The 17,015-nt window shown below is 34.8% G+C and overlaps 3 protein-coding genes across 4 annotated transcripts; 2 read left to right on the top strand and 1 right to left on the bottom strand.

Moving 5' to 3' along the window:
• The first annotated feature begins 1,023 nt into the window (after positions 1–1,023).
• On the top strand, positions 1,024–5,228 carry LOC129880246 (hydroxyproline O-galactosyltransferase GALT6-like). The gene is made up of 7 exons (XM_055954199.1): positions 1,024–2,010; positions 2,756–2,991; positions 3,073–3,363; positions 3,458–3,586; positions 3,676–3,849; positions 4,507–4,614; positions 4,730–5,228. The coding sequence occupies exons 1-7, from the start codon at positions 1,143–1,145 to the stop codon at positions 4,937–4,939; spliced, it is 2,016 nt and encodes a 671-aa protein (XP_055810174.1). The 5' UTR covers positions 1,024–1,142; the 3' UTR covers positions 4,940–5,228.
• A 453-nt stretch (positions 5,229–5,681) lies between these two features.
• LOC129875151 (UPF0481 protein At3g47200-like) lies at positions 5,682–8,014 on the top strand. Its single transcript, XM_055950594.1, has 2 exons — positions 5,682–6,756; positions 6,915–8,014. Exons 1-2 carry the CDS (start codon positions 6,151–6,153, stop codon positions 7,686–7,688), a joined length of 1,380 nt encoding a protein of 459 aa, XP_055806569.1. The 5' UTR covers positions 5,682–6,150; the 3' UTR covers positions 7,689–8,014.
• A 2,957-nt stretch (positions 8,015–10,971) lies between these two features.
• LOC129875137 (wall-associated receptor kinase-like 15) lies at positions 10,972–12,267 on the bottom strand. Of its 2 annotated transcripts, none has more exons than XM_055950573.1 (2): positions 11,308–12,267; positions 10,972–11,223 (listed from the first exon to the last, which is right to left on the bottom strand). In XM_055950573.1, exons 1-2 carry the CDS (start codon positions 12,158–12,160, stop codon positions 11,171–11,173), a joined length of 906 nt encoding a protein of 301 aa, XP_055806548.1. In that variant the 5' UTR covers positions 12,161–12,267; the 3' UTR covers positions 10,972–11,170. The 2 variants fall into 2 exon arrangements, with proteins under 2 accessions (XP_055806548.1, XP_055806556.1); XM_055950581.1 differs by having other exon boundaries at positions 11,314–12,264.
• Positions 12,268–17,015: the final 4,748 nt, after the last annotated feature.

Raw genomic sequence — 17,015 nt, 5'->3', positions numbered from 1 at the left:
TATGAGATTGTTTTACTCAAATGAATCCACGTCAGAATTGATTGGTTATACAAATGCAGGATATTTGTCTGATCCCCATAAAGGTCGATAGCAGATGGGTTACTTATTTACATGTGGTGGTACAATTATATCATGACGTTCAACAAAGCAATGGTTGCCACTTCTTCAAATCATGCAAAAATAATAACCATTCATGAAGCAAGTCGAGAATGCGTTTGATTAAGATTAATAACTCAACACATTCAAGAAATATGTGGCCTTTCGTTGATAAGAGACACTCCAACAATATTGTATGAAGACAATACTGCATGTATAGCTCAATTAAAGAGAGGATACATCAAAGGAGACAAACAAAATATATTTCACCAAAATTCTTCTTTATCTATGACCTTCAAAAAAAAAGGTGAAATAGATGTTCAACAAATTCGTTCAAGTGATAATTTAGCAGATATGTTCACCAAGGTCTTGCCAACTCCAACCTTTGAGAAATTGAGATACAAGATTGGAATGCGTCAACTTCGAAATATTAAATGATGTCTTCATCAGGAGGAGTATAATATGCGCCACACTCTTTTTTTCTTAGTCTAGATTTTGTCCCACTGGATTTTTCTAACAAGATTTTTAATGAGACAACACTCAAGGCGTATTATCAGATGTGTGTGCTCTTGTTCTTTTATTAGGTTTTTTTCCACTGAATTTTTTTCTAGTAAGATTTTAACGAGACACAACATATATGAGCGTTCAAAATGACTGTAAATATTTATTCTTTCACTAGATTTTTTTTTTATGAACATTCAAGGGGAAGTGTTAGGAATTAATGAATGTCATTTTCTCCCCTTTACTTTTCCCCTTGTCCCTTTTTGTTTTGTGGCAACTAATCTTTGCCTATAAATTGTCAAATTTGACAATAAAAATATACACAATTCTCTCAAACTTTCTCCACTTTATTTTTCCTTTGTCTTTTGTTTACTTTTTTTATAATTTTATTATAAATTGTCAAATTTGACAATAAAAATATACACAATTCTCTCAAACTTCTCCACTTTATTTTTCCCTTTGTCTTTTATTTACTTTTCTTATAATTTTATTATTTTCATAACAAGTTTTGATTTTTATTTGTTTTGTTTTAATTTGGGGTTGAAATGAAACGAGCTAAGTTCGACTCAGTAATCTCAATGAGTCGACTCAGATCGATTCAAGTCTTGATGGGTTTGTTGTTTTTGTATTTTTTGTTGGTTACTTTGGAAATACCTTTGATTTGTAGACTTGGGTTTGGGTTAGAATCGTATGAACTTATTTCTACACCTTTTGATAATAATTCCAAATTTAGCAGGCTTAATAGTGTTGGTGAGTTGAGTGGTTCGAGTCAAGATCCAGTTTTTCCTTCAAGGGTTGTGTCAAGTAGAGCTAAAATGGGATTTTCATTACCTCATAGGAAGATGGGTGAGTTTAAGAAAATTTCAGGTTTCATTTTTGATGAGAAGGTGTTTGATAGCTTTGATAAAGATGAGTTTTCTGAGCTGCATAAAGTTGTTAGGGATGCTTTTGTAGCTGGGAAGAAACTGTTTCAGGATATCGAATCGGGGAAAGTTGGAACGGAGGTAGTGAGTCTGACTCAGAACCGGACTGAGTCGTGTCCTAACTCGGTGTCTTTGTGGGGTAGTGAGTTTGTGGCTGGTGGGAAGATTATGGTGATACCTTGTGGACTGACTTTAGGGTCTCATATAACAGTAGTGGGGACGCCTCGGTGGGCCCACGAAGAGAAGGATCCTAAAATTACATTGGTGAAGGATGATGATGAGATTGTGATGGTTTCACAGTTTATGATGGAATTGCAAGGATTGAAGACAGTTGATGGAGAGGACCCTCCAAGAATACTGCATTTCAATCCGAGGTTGAAGGGGGATTGGAGTGGAAGGCCAGTGATTGAGCAGAATACATGTTATAGGATGCAGTGGGGGTCTGCTATGAGGTGTGACGGTTGGAAATCCAAGCCTAGTGAGGACACTGGTGAGGAATTTATGTTGTTAATGATTTTTCTTTTTTGTATTCGTTAATGAGAGTTAATTCTTTGGTTGTTAACTTGTTATCGTTGATGCACTTGTATTATGTATTGGTAGGGGTAAGTTTCATATTATGAGAAACTCTAGTTTTTTGCGAAATGCTAGTTTGCCTTGAAGAGAAATTAATTTACTAGTTTTGGAATGAATGAGTTATAGTGAACTCCGAATTTGCCTTAAAAGAGAAATCATTTAACCAGTATTGTAATGAAACGAATCTTATTAGAATATAATGGTGTTGATATAACTGACCGCACATAGTTTGGGACTAAGTTGTAGTCAATCTGTATGCTGAGTGGTTGTTATTTACATGGCTGATTCATGCTTGCACTTTTTCTTTAGGAAATGGTGGAATTATTAAATTTCCAATTTTTACAACTTTATATATGGAAGGAAAGACATTGAAATTCTCTAGGGCTGTCAAAGCTGAATTCTTACTGACCAAAATATTTGCTAGATATTGTTAATTATAGATGATTGAATCAGCTGTGTCTGATCAGTAAAAAGGTTGATCAACTGAATTCAGACTGTTTTATTTAACAACCATGGTGTCCATGCCAGCTTGTTGCGCACCTTGACTAATTGAATATCAATGATTGATTTCTCATGTATAGTATACGTGCTGCTGCATGGTAATGGTTAAGATTTTCACTTAGTGTTGTCTGTGTTTGTGATTTGCTGTGGATTGAATGAAGTTGACGGACAGGTGAAATGTGAGAAGTGGATACGTGATGACGATGATCACTCTGAAGAATCAAAGGCTACATGGTGGTTGAAGAGATTGATTGGTGGGAGGACAAAGAAGGTTTCAATTGACTGGCCATACCCCTTTGTAGAGAACAAGTTGTTTGTGCTTACTGTCAGTGCTGGCTTAGAAGGTTATCACATCAATGTAGATGGGAGACATATTTCTTCCTTTCCTTATCGTACTGTGAGTATTGTCTAAAATTATTTATCTTAATGTCTTTTTGTGATGCATATCAGTTTCTAAACATTTTCTTATGGTTGATAGGGTTTTACTCTTGAGGATGCGACGGGTCTGTTTGTTAATGGGGATATTGACGTGCATTCTGTATTTGCTGCTTCATTACCTTCAACACATCCAAGTTTTGCTCCGCAGAGGCATTTGGAAATGTTGCCCAAGTGGCAAGCTCCGCCACTTCCAGATGAACCTGTGGAGCTCTTTATTGGCATCCTTTCTGCAGGCAATCATTTTTCAGAGAGAATGTCTGTGAGAAAATCTTGGATGCAGCATCCATCAATTAAGTCTTCAAATGTTGTAGCCCGTTTCATTGTGGCAATGGTAAGACCTGGCGTAGACAGAAGTGTCCATTGGTGAAAGCAATACCTCATATTTGGAGCCTTGCATGTGCTTATATTTGAATTAAATGTTGCAGCATGGAAGAAAAGAGATAAATGTGGAGCTCATGAAAGAAGCAGATTTTTTTGGCGATATAGTTATAGTCCCTTACATGGACAATTACGATCTTGTTGTATTGAAGACAGTAGCAATTTGTGAATATGGGGTAAGTGCGAGGATAAAATCAGATTAAGCTCATTTTCACCTCAGATTTTCTCATCCATTTAACGTTTATGTACTCGTGGAATATTCCAGGTCCGTACAGTCGCGGCGAAGTATGTAATGAAGTGTGACGATGACACATTTGTAAGGATTGATGCTGTGATGAAGGAAGCTAAGAAAGTCCCTAGTGGTAGAAGCCTGTATGTTGGTAACATCAATTACAACCATAAGCCCCTTCGACATGGTAAATGGGCAGTCACCTATGAGGTAGAGTCTCTCACTTAGTCAATATTACACTTCAAAAGTTCTGTAGTCTACTGAATTCCAGGAGGGGGTTGAGGCATAGTAATTGATCTATATCTGCAGTTTCTTTTGTTTTCATGTGGTAAATCATAACCCTTACATATCCTTGAGAGTGCATGCCGAAGGACTACCATTGAGACTAGCGCATGTCTTACATGCTAACAGGAGGTGGTAGAAGTTACCAAGACAACTCACTAAGTGAGCAGCAGCAAACCAAAAGGCACCAAGCTCCAACATAGTAATAATGCAAATCACAATTTGTAGAAAAATCTCTTCCTTTTTACTGGAATGGCAGTGAAGATTCATCCGGTGTAGGGTCATAGAAGGTTTAAGCCAAAAGATGGCCCTTGACACCTTAACTTGAAATGGGACTGCCATAGAAAAGTAGGCTTGGTCTTTTGTATCCCTGGTTTGATCTGGCCAATCTGGCCTTATACTGGCGTTGTACTAAGTTCGATACCAAGCCCATTGCAACCATTGTTTTCTTCACCCTTATTTTGTATTTTGGTAGTTTCCTTAGGCAGTTTGCTTCATGGTAATGAAACCCTTTATGTCCTGAACCTCTTATACATTCACTAGTTAGTAGTTACTGACGTTCAGTTTTCTCCATGGGGTTGACAGGAATGGCCTGAAGAAGATTATCCTCCCTACGCCAATGGGCCTGGTTACATCATCTCATTTGACATCGCAGAGTACATAGTTTCCGAGTTTGAGAAACACAAGCTGAGGGTAAGTTACCTCGATCTGCTTTGTGAAATATTCCTAACCTCTCTGTCTTCCCCCTCCCTTCTGGAAACCTGAACAGAAAAATAATTCTATCTAACATATATTTGACCCGCTGCAGTTGTTTAAGATGGAGGACGTGAGCATGGGAATGTGGGTTGAACAGTTCAACAGCTCCAAGCCCGTGGAGTATGTGCATAGCTTGAAGTTTTGTCAGTTTGGGTGCATTGATGATTATTACACTGCACATTATCAATCTCCAAGGCAAATGATCTGTCTGTGGAGAAAGTTGCTGAACCAAGGGAAACCTCAATGCTGTAACGTGAGATGACAAGGCATACCCCGTTAGCTAGTGTTAGGCAATGCTGAAAAGGAAGCTAGACAAGATAAGTTCCCCGGGAGAGCTTGTACATATAGCTCGAGTAAATTAGCCTATCGTGCTATTATATTTACTTCATCATTCATTAGTTAGTTATTTTGTTGGGACACCAGTCTTGTGCCCTAGGCTAGTTGACATGGGAGCTTGTGAAACTGTATGGAAACAATGATAACTTAAGCTCTTGGAATATAAAATTCAAGGGTGAACGGCTCATTTTCAATGTCATTTTGCAATTTACATTCTTCTATGTGCCTTTCAATTCTGGCTGTTTTGGGCTGTTCCGTTATTGAAAAACATTTCTCCTAGTTGGTGATACCTAACTTTTAATTTGTTCCCTTAAGAAAAGACTTTAAGGTTAATGTCAGCAACTTTGAGAGTTCTGATCTTGCTAACATTAACAGACTCAGGTGGTGTTTCCATAAGTAGTACTAAAGAAACATTATCCAACACATTATAGCTCTTTTTATGTTGCATTGCTGACATTTATATGTGAGAGTGAAGGCGAAAAAATGGCATATAAAGGCTGATCAAAAGAATTTCTGACCAGAAAATAACAGTCAAACAGTTTAAGTTTCTGATGTTCACCAACCTTGTATGCTTCTTTAAGGATGTATATAGTACAAATAGACAAGAAACAGGTGAGATCTTATTTTCATGAACTTGGGAATGCTGCATACTGAAAAATCAACTTTCCAAGCAGAGAATCTAATCCTTAATAGCTTTTAATGGATGTTGCCTTGTGATCAAGAAACCTAAATATTGCAATACTGATATCATAGAGACCTGCAACTGAAGTTTTACGTTACCCTAAAACAGGCATATGTGGATTTAGAAATCCTTATGGCAGCTAAGAAACGTTGTGAATTATCCTATTGTATAAGCAAAGGATGTAAAGAGAAGACTAAAAAGTTGAGCAATTGAGCTGCATAATCAAGGTACTTTTTATCTTGCAGAAGGACAAAGTATCTTGAAGCTTACTTGTGGGGAGGGGAAAGAGGAAATACCAATGGGAAATGGTTCCACAAAGTATAAGGATCTCTGGTCCTAAAACTTATACATTATTATCATTTATGTTTCATAATTGTCCTCTTAATTAGTCACAACTCACAAATACTAGTGCTATTATCTCTTGATACATACTGTAGTAGTTCAATCTATCTGAAATGGAAAATGAGTGGGTGATCAAGGTAAACGATGAGCTGATGCACGTGGAGGATCTTACAACTGTAGAGGCAGAGCATTGGAAGAAGCGGTCCATTTATAGAGTACCTGTGGGTGTCACAGATGTGAGCAAGAAAGCTTACAAGCCTCAAGTAGTTTCTTTTGGTCCTTACCATCATGGAGAAGATCATCTCAAGACGATGGAATCTCATAAGCACCGAGCTCTTCTCCACTTTCTCAAGCGATCTGGAAAATCATTAACATGTTATATTGACTCCTTACAACAAGTGGCTCAAGATTTGAAAGATGCATATGATTTGCTGGATCCTGTATGGCAAAATGATACCAATGCCTTCTTGCGGTTGATGATTCTTGATGGCTGCTTCATGCTGGAGATCTTGAGAACAGCTGCTGCTGATAGTCTACTACTTATAGATCAATCACAGCATCCTCAACAGTATGACTATGCTCCTAATGATCCGATTTTCAGCAATCATGGAAAGCTACATCTCATGCCTTATCTCAAACGCGATATGCTGATGCTTGAGAATCAATTACCTATGCTTCTTTTGGACAAATTACTTTCCATTGGAAATCAAGAGGAAAAGGTCTTTTTCTCTCTCTCTTAAACACGTGCTCAAATATACCATGTTGAATTGTATGATCATCTCCTCTTAAAGCTTAAGTTGTTTTACGTGACACACTTTTATTTAGTTAACTACTTCAACATTGATTAGTAACCTTTTCTAATCTGACTCCCTTACAGAGTGAAGGGTTACCCCTTGATTGCATTCAGCAGAACGATGAGCAATGTATTAATAAGCTTATACTGGACTTCTGCAATCCTCACAGCCGCGCTAAAGGACTTGGGAAATGTTTGCATGTATTGGATGTCTACCGAAAGAGCCTACTTTGGGCAGATCCTGCATTGGCCAAGACTCGTCCAAGAAAATCATCCAAAGTTAGCCACCAGAGTAGTGGCGATGAGATAATTCGTTCTGCTATGGAGCTTCATGAAGCAGGCATTCGTTTCACGATGAGTAAAACTAGGAGCCTCAAGGACATCTCCTTCCATGGTGGTATCCTTAAGCTTCCTCTGATCGTGGTGGACGATGCAACAGAGTCAATGTTCTTGAACCTAATAGCTTTCGAGAGATTGCATGTAGGTGCAGGAAATGAGGTAACCTCATACATTTTCTTCATGGATAATATTATTGACAATGCCAAAGATGTTAGCTTGCTACACTCTCATGGCATCATCCAGAATGCAATTGGCAGCGATCAAGCTGTGGCTAAGCTATTCAATTCACTATCGAAGGACATTACGTTGGATCCAGATAGCAGCCTAGATCTAGTACACAAACTGGTGAGTGACTATTGCAAGCTGCAGTGGAATGAATGGAGAGCCAATCTCATTCACACCTACTTCAGGAGTCCCTGGGCCATTTTGTCTGTCATTGCTGCTATTTTTCTTTTCGCCCTCACCATTGTTCAGACAATATACAGCATTTATCCTTACTATTATCCACCACGTTCCTAACGACAATCTCCTCACATTAAAGTACAAAGATTTCACCTTTCTCTATTGGAGAAAGTCGACGAGTGTTGCCAAATTTTGGAGTGAAAAGAAGGAACTTATTCTGCTTTGGTGCCTCTTATTTTTAGTTCAATTTGATTCCTCAAGTCCTTAAAATTGGCCAAATCTCATGTCCCATAATATGTCCATATGTTAATTATCACAAAAGTTATGTGGTCTTTATATGATGAATGTTGTACTTGATATCCTTCTTGCTCAAAGTCTATATGTGATTTCAGTAAGAAATGACAACATATCCAGTGTAATTCCACAAGTGGGGTCTGGTGAAGGTGATGTATATGTAGACCGTTACCCCCTATCTTGTAAAAGAAGAGAAAGACTGTTTTTCAAAGACGTTCAGCTTAAGTAAAGCATAAGAAATGCCTTTGCATGTGAACAATACTTAAAAAATCTATTGACAATATCTATACTTGTTCTTTTTTTGGACATTATCAAAGAAGAAAATACGCACATGAATAAAAGGTCGAATTAAGACAGATATAAGTACATGTTGCTAGATTGAGAGCTCATGTGTAGCTAACATCAACACAGAACCTAGAAATGCAGTATTAAAGAAACATGATCCAACAGTACACATAGCATTTTATCTCATTGAAGATAAAGAATAGAATCCTTTAAAGTACTTTAATATCACCTTATGATCAACTATATGTTGCTATGCTGACATAAAAAAAAACTTTGAGAGATGATAAGATGCTAGCATAAAAATGTGCTTGTGATTTCTTACCAGAAAAGGAAAAACAAAGAGTGAAACAATTCAATTTCTTAGCAAAGGTAACAGAATTGACTAATAATTAAACAAGTGAGATCAATAATTGACTAATAAACAAGTGAGATCAATATATTTTCTTGAACTTGTGATGGTGAATTTTTATGTGCATACAAAAAAAAAACAAGTCTGTTTGTTACTCTCTCCGTCCTAAATTATGTGGCACATTTCGGATTTCGAGATTCAAATAAGTTTATTTTCTATCGTAGTTTTTCCATATATCTTTTAAATATTTTAAATTGACAATCATTGTGACTTAAACTACTTTTCACGTAGTTTCCGAATATATAAATTTTGTTTCAAAAAAATTTAAGATTCCATACCTGAATTTACAGTCAAAGTTAGATTGTTTGACTTTAAGCGAAAAATATCACGTAAATTAGGATAGAGAAAGTATTAACTAAGAAAAAATTCCAAGCAAGGAGTCAGAATTAACTAAGAAAAAGCTCCAACCAAGGAATCAAATCTTTTATAGCCTTGTGCGTTTTCAAACTTAAATTGGTGGGATTTGTGTAAAAAAGTAACATTTGAGCACATCAATTCGTTATATATGGATGATTAGATTTCAATGATATCGGGATCAATTCAAGTAGACTCAACCGGGGTTCCTAATGTGACATATGTTTAGTAGGAATTGAACCTACAAAGTCACCAATTATGAGTTGAGCGCTTTAACTGAAGAGGTAATGTATGAGGGAATTCTTCGATAGCCATAAGGTAACCTGAAAATGATTTGCAAATTATTTTCAAGATGTTCTTGTTTCCATAGAAATATATTCAATCAAAAAGGATTCTAAACAATGTTGCATGTTGGTAAGTGAGAATATTGGTTCTACGTAAGATGAAAGTGAATTTGCATTCATGTGCATAAGAAGAAGGATCATCTTTGTTTTTGAAAAGGATTAACAGGCCATCTTTGGAGTAATAAGATTGAAACTCGTTGAGTAGTGAGACTTTCTTTTTCAGAATAGTCATAAATAGAAACCTAGAGTTTATGACTTTATTCCTAGCCGTCTTTTGTTATAAACGAAAAAAGAATATATAAAGAAAGGTCCGAAGAGTGGAATGGTCATCCAACTCCCTCAGGACCAGGCATTACTCTCATCCTGTCGTAATAATGAAAGAGAACTCCACTTACTAAAAAAGAAATTTGTCTTATTCCTAAAATGGAGTATAGAAATCGTACAATATGAAGCTCAAGAGACCTTGAGCACATAATATATGCTACTATCAAAAAGACTTTAGCCATATCTTAACCCAAAACTCATAGTTGAAGAATGACGCGATCAAGAAAGTTTTAACTTGAATAAAATATCCAAAGATCTTCTCTTTCTTTTTCATTACAAACAACCAAGGAATTGTAATAAACGTAAAGACGAGACATTTTTTACCCAATAACCAATATTTGTAAACAAATTGGTTTGGAACTGATAAATATGGATGAATAGTCATTAGGCCTAAATTAATTGCTCTAATTAGAGAATGATTATGCTCCACATTTAAAGCTTTTATTAGAATTCTTGACACATGAAATTTTGGGATTCGAATAATTTGAGAACAAAATTTTGGAGGTCCAAAAGCTTTGCCTACCATTGTCATGGAATTTTTTTTTGAGATAAAAGAAAGAATATTGGTGAACAAAATGATTCTTTTAAAGTGGAGGGTTCTCAAAAGAAGGAACATATTCCTTTTATCACTTCTTGTGTATCTTATTTTTATATATCCAATTTGATTCCTCTAAGTTCTTAAAATAGCCCTATATTTCCAAATAGTGTAACATATTATGACCTATCTCATGCTAGGAGTATATCAATATGTTATCACTTAAAATATGTGGTCTTTAATCAATGAATGTAGTTCTTTTCTTTTTCTTTCTTAATCAATCCAATTTTTATATGTGTTGAATTTGGGTGGATTAATTAAATAAGTTGTATTTTATGGGTTGATTTTGCCATCATGAGAATACTTCTAGAAGTGCTTAAAGAATGTTTTAATTAATACGGGTGGTTTTGCGATTTGGTGCAATCTTATAAACTATTTGATTAATTTTTTAAAATCTGCTTATTTTGAAAAGTATGTTAAATGTCTCAGAAGATATATTTTGGGATCAGTGTAGCCTACTCAAAGTGTGATTTTTGTCATTTTGTGGATAAACTTCCTATTGTGTTGTGTCCATATATATGATTCATGCTTTGAGGATTGTAGGTTTCAATCCTGTCATGCTGAATCAGTGAAATATTGTTCATCGGGATAGTAGGCCGGTCCAAACTTTGGTATTCCAAAAACAACTAAGTTGATGCCAAAAGTATCCTTTTTCACATTGGAATAAGCCACATACCAGTGGCAATTGTTCATTGCTCAGTGTTCAGCTTTTCATTGTATCAAATAATGAGTGTTATCTTGTACTTTGAGTGAGATAAATGGAGGATACAAAGAGAACAATTATTAAGACAAAGCTAAAGAAATTGAAATGATCATTTTATCATAATGTAATACAACATTTACAAAATGATCAAAAAGAAAATCCACCCTTTTGCATTAACCTCCCTGTTTTCTTCACCATTATTTCACATTTTACAACAAGCCAAGAATCAATTAAACATTAAGCAACCAGATTTCCTTGAATCAGCTCAATTTCATGCTTGATCATTGCAGCCTACATAAACGTCAAGACGATGAACCATCCCAACGCATTAATCAACAAAAGCCCTGCAAGAAAAACACTAGTACTTGTAAGACATCAGAACCAAAACATCAAAAAAAGTACAAAAAGTGAATTGACAAATGTTGTACTTGTACCAGTGTGCCATGGAACATTTTTGAAACTGTTACTCCAAGATGATCCTAGAAAACAATCGTTCGTCGTGTTGAATCCACTAGGACAATTGCATACAAATGAACTATAAGGCCCTCCATATCCACAAACACCATTGCTTTTCTCACAATTAGCACACATATCAGGATAATCATTGTTGAAATTAAATTTATACTTCAACGCTACGCCATATTTCCAGGCCTGTGGATTCAATTCTTCACCACTAAAACCATATAAAGCTGAGTAAGATGAACAATGCAATTTCTCCAAATCCATCTCAAATGCTGGACCAAGATCAACAGGTGTGTAGACACAACAAGTTGAAATTGGTAAATTAAGTCTACTAATAGCTTGACAAGAATACAATAAACTACAAACTGGTGCACCTTGAGAATCACACATAGGGAAAGTTGAATTAGCCCCTTCATTATTTGATTTGTAAATTGGTGATGAATCTGTTTCACAATCAAGCAATGCAAAAACTGTGTCATCATGAAAGCTAAAAGGCGCGTTAGCATCTAGACTAAAGCCTTTACTTGGTTGTGTACAAGCACATGTTGACATAGAAGGGTCACTAATGTACATGATTTGGTAATTGTAGTCAATGGATGTAACCGGATAGCACCCTGTGTGAGTCTTGAAGGAGAGTTGCTGGTTGTTGCAAATAACATAAGGCTGAAATCGCGGATCGCCACAGCCAGGACCAGTACCAAAAGGGTATTTGATTGGTATATTACCACATGATTTTTGACAAGTTTGTGATGTGATTAGTGAAGGAAGAAGTATGAACACAATGCAAGAGAGGAAGGTTGAGGATTTCTTGAAGTTCATGTTTGGTTTGACTATGAAAATATTGAGAAGGCAGGGGAGGGAGGAAGTGAAAGGTGGAAGAGTAGTGGTATATAAATTAGTGTGAGGTCTAAAAGGTTACCTCTTTTTTTCTTTTCTTTTTTAGTAGTAGCCTGTTCCTTCTTATTGCAACTTTTCTTGGACTTTGTAATGTATAATATGAAAATACCTAGTCCAAATTGCATTAGAGTAGAATGTTGAGGCACCCAAGGTGTGGCATGGTGAGCGGTCGAGTTGAGAATCATGAGGTTTCAGATTCAAATTTCACTATAGGTAAAAATATTAAGTAATTTTTTTTCATCCGTTCAAGTTTTGATGGATAGAGTTACCCAACATTTGTGTTGGTGGGAGGCAGTGGCGAGCCACATGTAGTAACAGGTGGCCACTCAAACACTCTTTGTCAAATGATTATACTATGAATGTAGAAAATTATACGAAGTATATAAATCAAACTTTATTTTTTATACATATATATTAAATCTTAAACGACTTAAAGAAAATTTTGGTTTCGCCACTTGTGGGATTTAGGGGTGAGCATAAATCATCGAATTACTGAACTGAAGTTTGAGTATTGTACAAAGTTTGATATTTGATATCTACTTTTAATTATAGATTACTAAGTTATTGAAACTGATGCGACCCAAGCCGCCGCTAATCCATTTACAAGGAGTCAAGTGCGAGAGCTACAAGTTCTTTCAAGCATATTTGAGAAGATGGTCATGTTGGACGTCTTTGAGCACATTTTGAGTCCATACAAAGGGTTCCACAACATGATGATGGGATTAGATAGAAGGCAAGTTGTTCACTGCTTAGGAGTGACGACCGTCAACGTGGGCGTCAAAGGGGTGACGGCCTGTCAACATGATCGTCGCTTGGAAGTTTTCTGGGAGCACACTTCCTAGGAGCGATGGAGGCAGTGATGCCTCGTCAAGTGGGTGACGGCCCGTCCTTTGGGCGTCACTTGAGCATCAGCCAGAATACGACCATTTTCATTAAGCTTTTGGGGCCACTTTTGGGTCATTTTTATAATAACTAGCCAAACACCATAAATAGCTAGCTTAGTCTTCATTCTTAGATAGATTAATTTGAATATTGATGAACAATACTCCTTGTGTGAGATTGAGAGCTTGGTTAAGCTTTGGTTGTTTTCTTGCTTAGAAATGTTGGTTGCAAGGTGAATCCAATTCCCCCGAGGTCAACATAAGAGTTAGGTGCTTGTAGGAATTCAATCGATTGAGGTTTTTGGGTTTAATATACCCTTTAGTTGCTTTCGATTCTCTTATTTGTGTCTATCTATTTATCCTTTACTTTCTTGTGTTTCGATTCCGCATTTGTTCTTGTTTTCCTAGTCCGAATCGTATCAGAAATCGAACTTTAGAAATACCAAATCGAATATGAAACATTCACCCATAGTAAGAGATAATAGATAATCTTTAAGATTATCGAGATGCATACAAACTGATCTGAATGTCACAATTATTCAAAAAAGAAGGGGCAGAATGTTAGATGACTTTGACTAATGATGCTATTAGTTGGCTGATTCCCATGTGTGGGATCCTGGAAAATTTCATATATCATATAAGTATTGTACTTTTGAGTCACCTTCATTCAAGTTTTATTTTATGGTTTTTTCATGTTTTAGTTTAGTGCCACCAAAAATTGCACATGTTTGTCTTCTGTTTTATTTTTTTAAAGGTAAGACTTGTTTGTAAATGGATGATGATGGAGAAATAGCTTCTAAATATTTAGTAGTTTGAGAACTCTAATAATTGGTTTGATTAGTTTAATTATGTCAATGATTATGCTTCCACTCAACAAGAAAAAAAAGCATCTTTTATCTTTTGTAACACAACAATTATATTATATAGGTGCTCTTCTTGCCAGCAGTGAGCCACTTAAATAAATAACAATCTTTACTTTTTAGTTTGTTTTAAAAAAATGATACCTTAATTGGAGAATGTTAAATATTATGTCTTTAATAATATACTTTTAATTATTATATATATTTTATATATTTAAAATAAAAAATTCAAGTAAGTTGAAGTTAATAAATAGGAAGATAAGGCATTAGTGGATCGATTTGACAGAATCTTTTTTTGCTCTGTTTAATTCATTGTGTGCTTCTTCTGGCTCTACAAAAACATATTCAGACACACGCACTACTCATATCAGTACTAGAAACCCTCCGAACTGGCCTAAAAGATAATAAGCCCGACTGAATGTGTGCTAGCTTAATGACGTAGGTGTACCTGAGTTCTATATGCTTTGTTTTTTTTTTAAAAAAAAAGATCAAAATTTGTGCCTAATTAAATAACGTGACATAAAATAAAATAGGGGAAGAAAAGGAGAAGGGAAGTAGACCTTATCTGCAACGTATTAACTTTATTCCCTTAAATGTTTTTTTTCTCTTCAGTGCTTCACAGTCAGTATTAAAAAACAAAATATAATGACAATTGACAAATTCTCAAACAATTCTAATTATTTGGATACTAACAAAAAACAAAAATGGCTTTTCAAAAAATAAGATCTTATATTTTGGTTATTGTCTTGATGTGGGTAAGTGCAATGTTATAAATATTTATTGAAATGGATCATTCCACAAACTATAATTTTTTCATCATTGCTTAACGATGGATTTAGCAATACGATATAATAAATTTAGATAACAATTAAAATAAATATATATTTAAACTAACAATATAATGTCAATACACAGTAAGTAAAAAACCATCAAAACAAGATGTAATAAACTAAGAGGGTGTTTGGTATGAAGGAAAATGTTTTCTTGGAAAATAAGTTGGTTTTTAACTTATTTTCTCATGTTTGGTTGGTGAGTGAGAAATATTTTCCGAAAAATATTTTTTATTGTTTAATTAGTTAATGAAAATATTTTTTAGAAAATATCTTTTATTTTTGGCTAGAGAGTAGAAAATATTTTTAGAAAAATAGTTTCTGACATGAAAATCAACCCTAGTAATTGACTCGGGATCTGATCCCGACCTTTGATTTGGAACCCAACTCGACTTTCAACCCAAGATTTGACTTTCAAATTTAGATTCGATCCCGACTTTCGAATCAAAATCCGACACACCCGACTCCAGACCTGACTTTCAAATAATTTGATTTTAAAAAATATATATTTAATTTTTTTGGGAGATGGGGTGAGGGGGGGCACGGGGGTCGGGGTTAGGGGTGGGATGAAAAAATAAAATATTCAAAAATTGAAAATATTTTTCAAAAATAAATTTTTAATTTTTTTTTGTGTGTGTGAAGGGGGTTGTCTGGTGGGGTGGGTTGGGAAGGGTTCAAGTTAGAGGGTGGGGTGGGGTAAAAAAATTAAAATTTCAAAATTTGAAATATTTTCTAAAATAAATTTTTAATTTTTTTGTGTGTGGGGAGGGGGGAACTGGTAGGGGGTGAGTAAAAAAAATAAATTTTTCAAATTTTGAAATATTTTTTAAAAATAAATTTTAATTTTTTTTGTGGGGGGGGAGGGATGTAGGGGGGGAGGAGTAGGAGTGGAGTAAAAAAAAATGAAATTTTGAAATATTTTTCAAAAAAAAAGTAAAGTTTTAAATTTTTTTTTTTTGGGGGGGGGGGGTGGGTGGTCGGGAAGGGATGGGTAAAAAAAAATGAAAATTTCAAAATGTGAAATAAAAGGGCAGCCCGGTGCACTAAAGCTCCCGCTATGCGCGGGGTCCGGGGAAAGGCCTGGCCACAAGGGTCTATTGTACGCAGCTTTGCCTTGCATTTCTGCCAGAGGCTGTTTCCAAGGCTTGAACCCGTGACCTCCTTTTAAAAATAAATTTTTAATTTTTTCTTAAAAAAGAATTTTTTTTTTTTTGGGGGGGGGGGGGGAGGGGAAGGGTGGTCGTGGTAGGGATGGGTATGAAGAAAACATTGTAATTTGAGGTTGGAGGAGAGTTTTGGAAAATGTTTTACTTAGTTTTTGGAAGGAAGTCATTTTCCTCAAATTTGAGAAAAATAAGTTAATTTGGAAAATATTTTTCAAAACATTTAAACCAATCAAACATAAAAAAATTAGAAAATACCAAACACACTCTAACAGTAGTGTAAGAAAGCATGTAGGCTTATTAGACTCCACACTTCTATTTTGCTGAGTAAAAATAAATAAATCGTAAGAATGAATACAGCACAAAGTTATATCACTTCAATATAATTTGTGAACATTTGAACAAAATATATATATGTCAATCTGGCGAAACTTATGAATAATTATACAAATAGACAAAATGAATATAACACTAAGTCATACCATTATTGCGTAAGAGTAGGGTGTAAAAAATCGATTCGAAAATCGAATCAAACCGTAAATCGAGTTAAACTCAAAAAATAATAATCTGATTAGTAGTTTGATTTGATTTGATTTGATATTGGCAGAAAAATTTCGATTATACTTAGATTGGTTTGATTTAAACTAAAAAAGTCAACCCGAGATCAAACCAACCCAACATTATATATATAATTTTTAAAATTTATTTTATACATAAAAATATTTACTTTGATATAATTTATAAATATTTCTTATACCTTTTCATAATTTTTATCGTTTAACATATTATTTCAAGTTTAAAACTTAAAATTTTGAGTGGTCCAATGAAGATTATAATCCATAGATATTACTAACTCCAATAAATCTCAAATCAAAATCAATCAATACTAATGCTAACAAAAAATTAAATTATTCAACACTAAAAATGACAATAATGTTGAATATTTGTTCATTAGTTTACATTGATTTAGACAATTAAAATATATAACCTAATTTTAGTTTTTCTTTATTCATGTAATTAATACTTATTAGACTTATTTTAGC

The sequence above is a fragment of the Solanum dulcamara genome, chromosome 2, assembly GCF_947179165.1.
Source record: "Solanum dulcamara chromosome 2, daSolDulc1.2, whole genome shotgun sequence".
Classification (NCBI taxonomy): domain Eukaryota; kingdom Viridiplantae; phylum Streptophyta; class Magnoliopsida; order Solanales; family Solanaceae; genus Solanum; species Solanum dulcamara.
The sequence above is the reverse complement of the archived record's forward strand: the minus strand, read 5'-3'. Positions and strand labels throughout refer to the sequence as shown.

What these genes read in the sequence shown, in the direction of transcription:
- LOC129880246 (XM_055954199.1), top strand. Translation starts at nt 1,143, where the DNA reads ATGAAACGAGCTAAGTTCGACTCAGTAATCTCAATGAGTCGACTCAGA. An exon ending in CAAGCCTAGTGAGGACACTG is followed by an intron (nt 2,011 to 2,755) that starts GTGAGGAATTTA and finishes GATTGAATGAAG; the next exon opens with TTGACGGACAGGTGAAATGT. An exon ending in CTTCCTTTCCTTATCGTACT is followed by an intron (nt 2,992 to 3,072) that starts GTGAGTATTGTC and finishes TATGGTTGATAG; the next exon opens with GGTTTTACTCTTGAGGATGC.
- LOC129875151 (XM_055950594.1), top strand. Translation starts at nt 6,151, where the DNA reads ATGGAAAATGAGTGGGTGATCAAGGTAAACGATGAGCTGATGCACGTG. An exon ending in TTGGAAATCAAGAGGAAAAG is followed by an intron (nt 6,757 to 6,914) that starts GTCTTTTTCTCT and finishes ACTCCCTTACAG; the next exon opens with AGTGAAGGGTTACCCCTTGA.
- LOC129875137 (XM_055950573.1), bottom strand. Translation starts at nt 12,160, where the DNA reads ATGAACTTCAAGAAATCCTCAACCTTCCTCTCTTGCATTGTGTTCATA. An exon ending in TCCATGGCACACTGGTACAA is followed by an intron (nt 11,224 to 11,307) that starts GTACAACATTTG and finishes TTTTTCTTGCAG; the next exon opens with GGCTTTTGTTGATTAATGCG.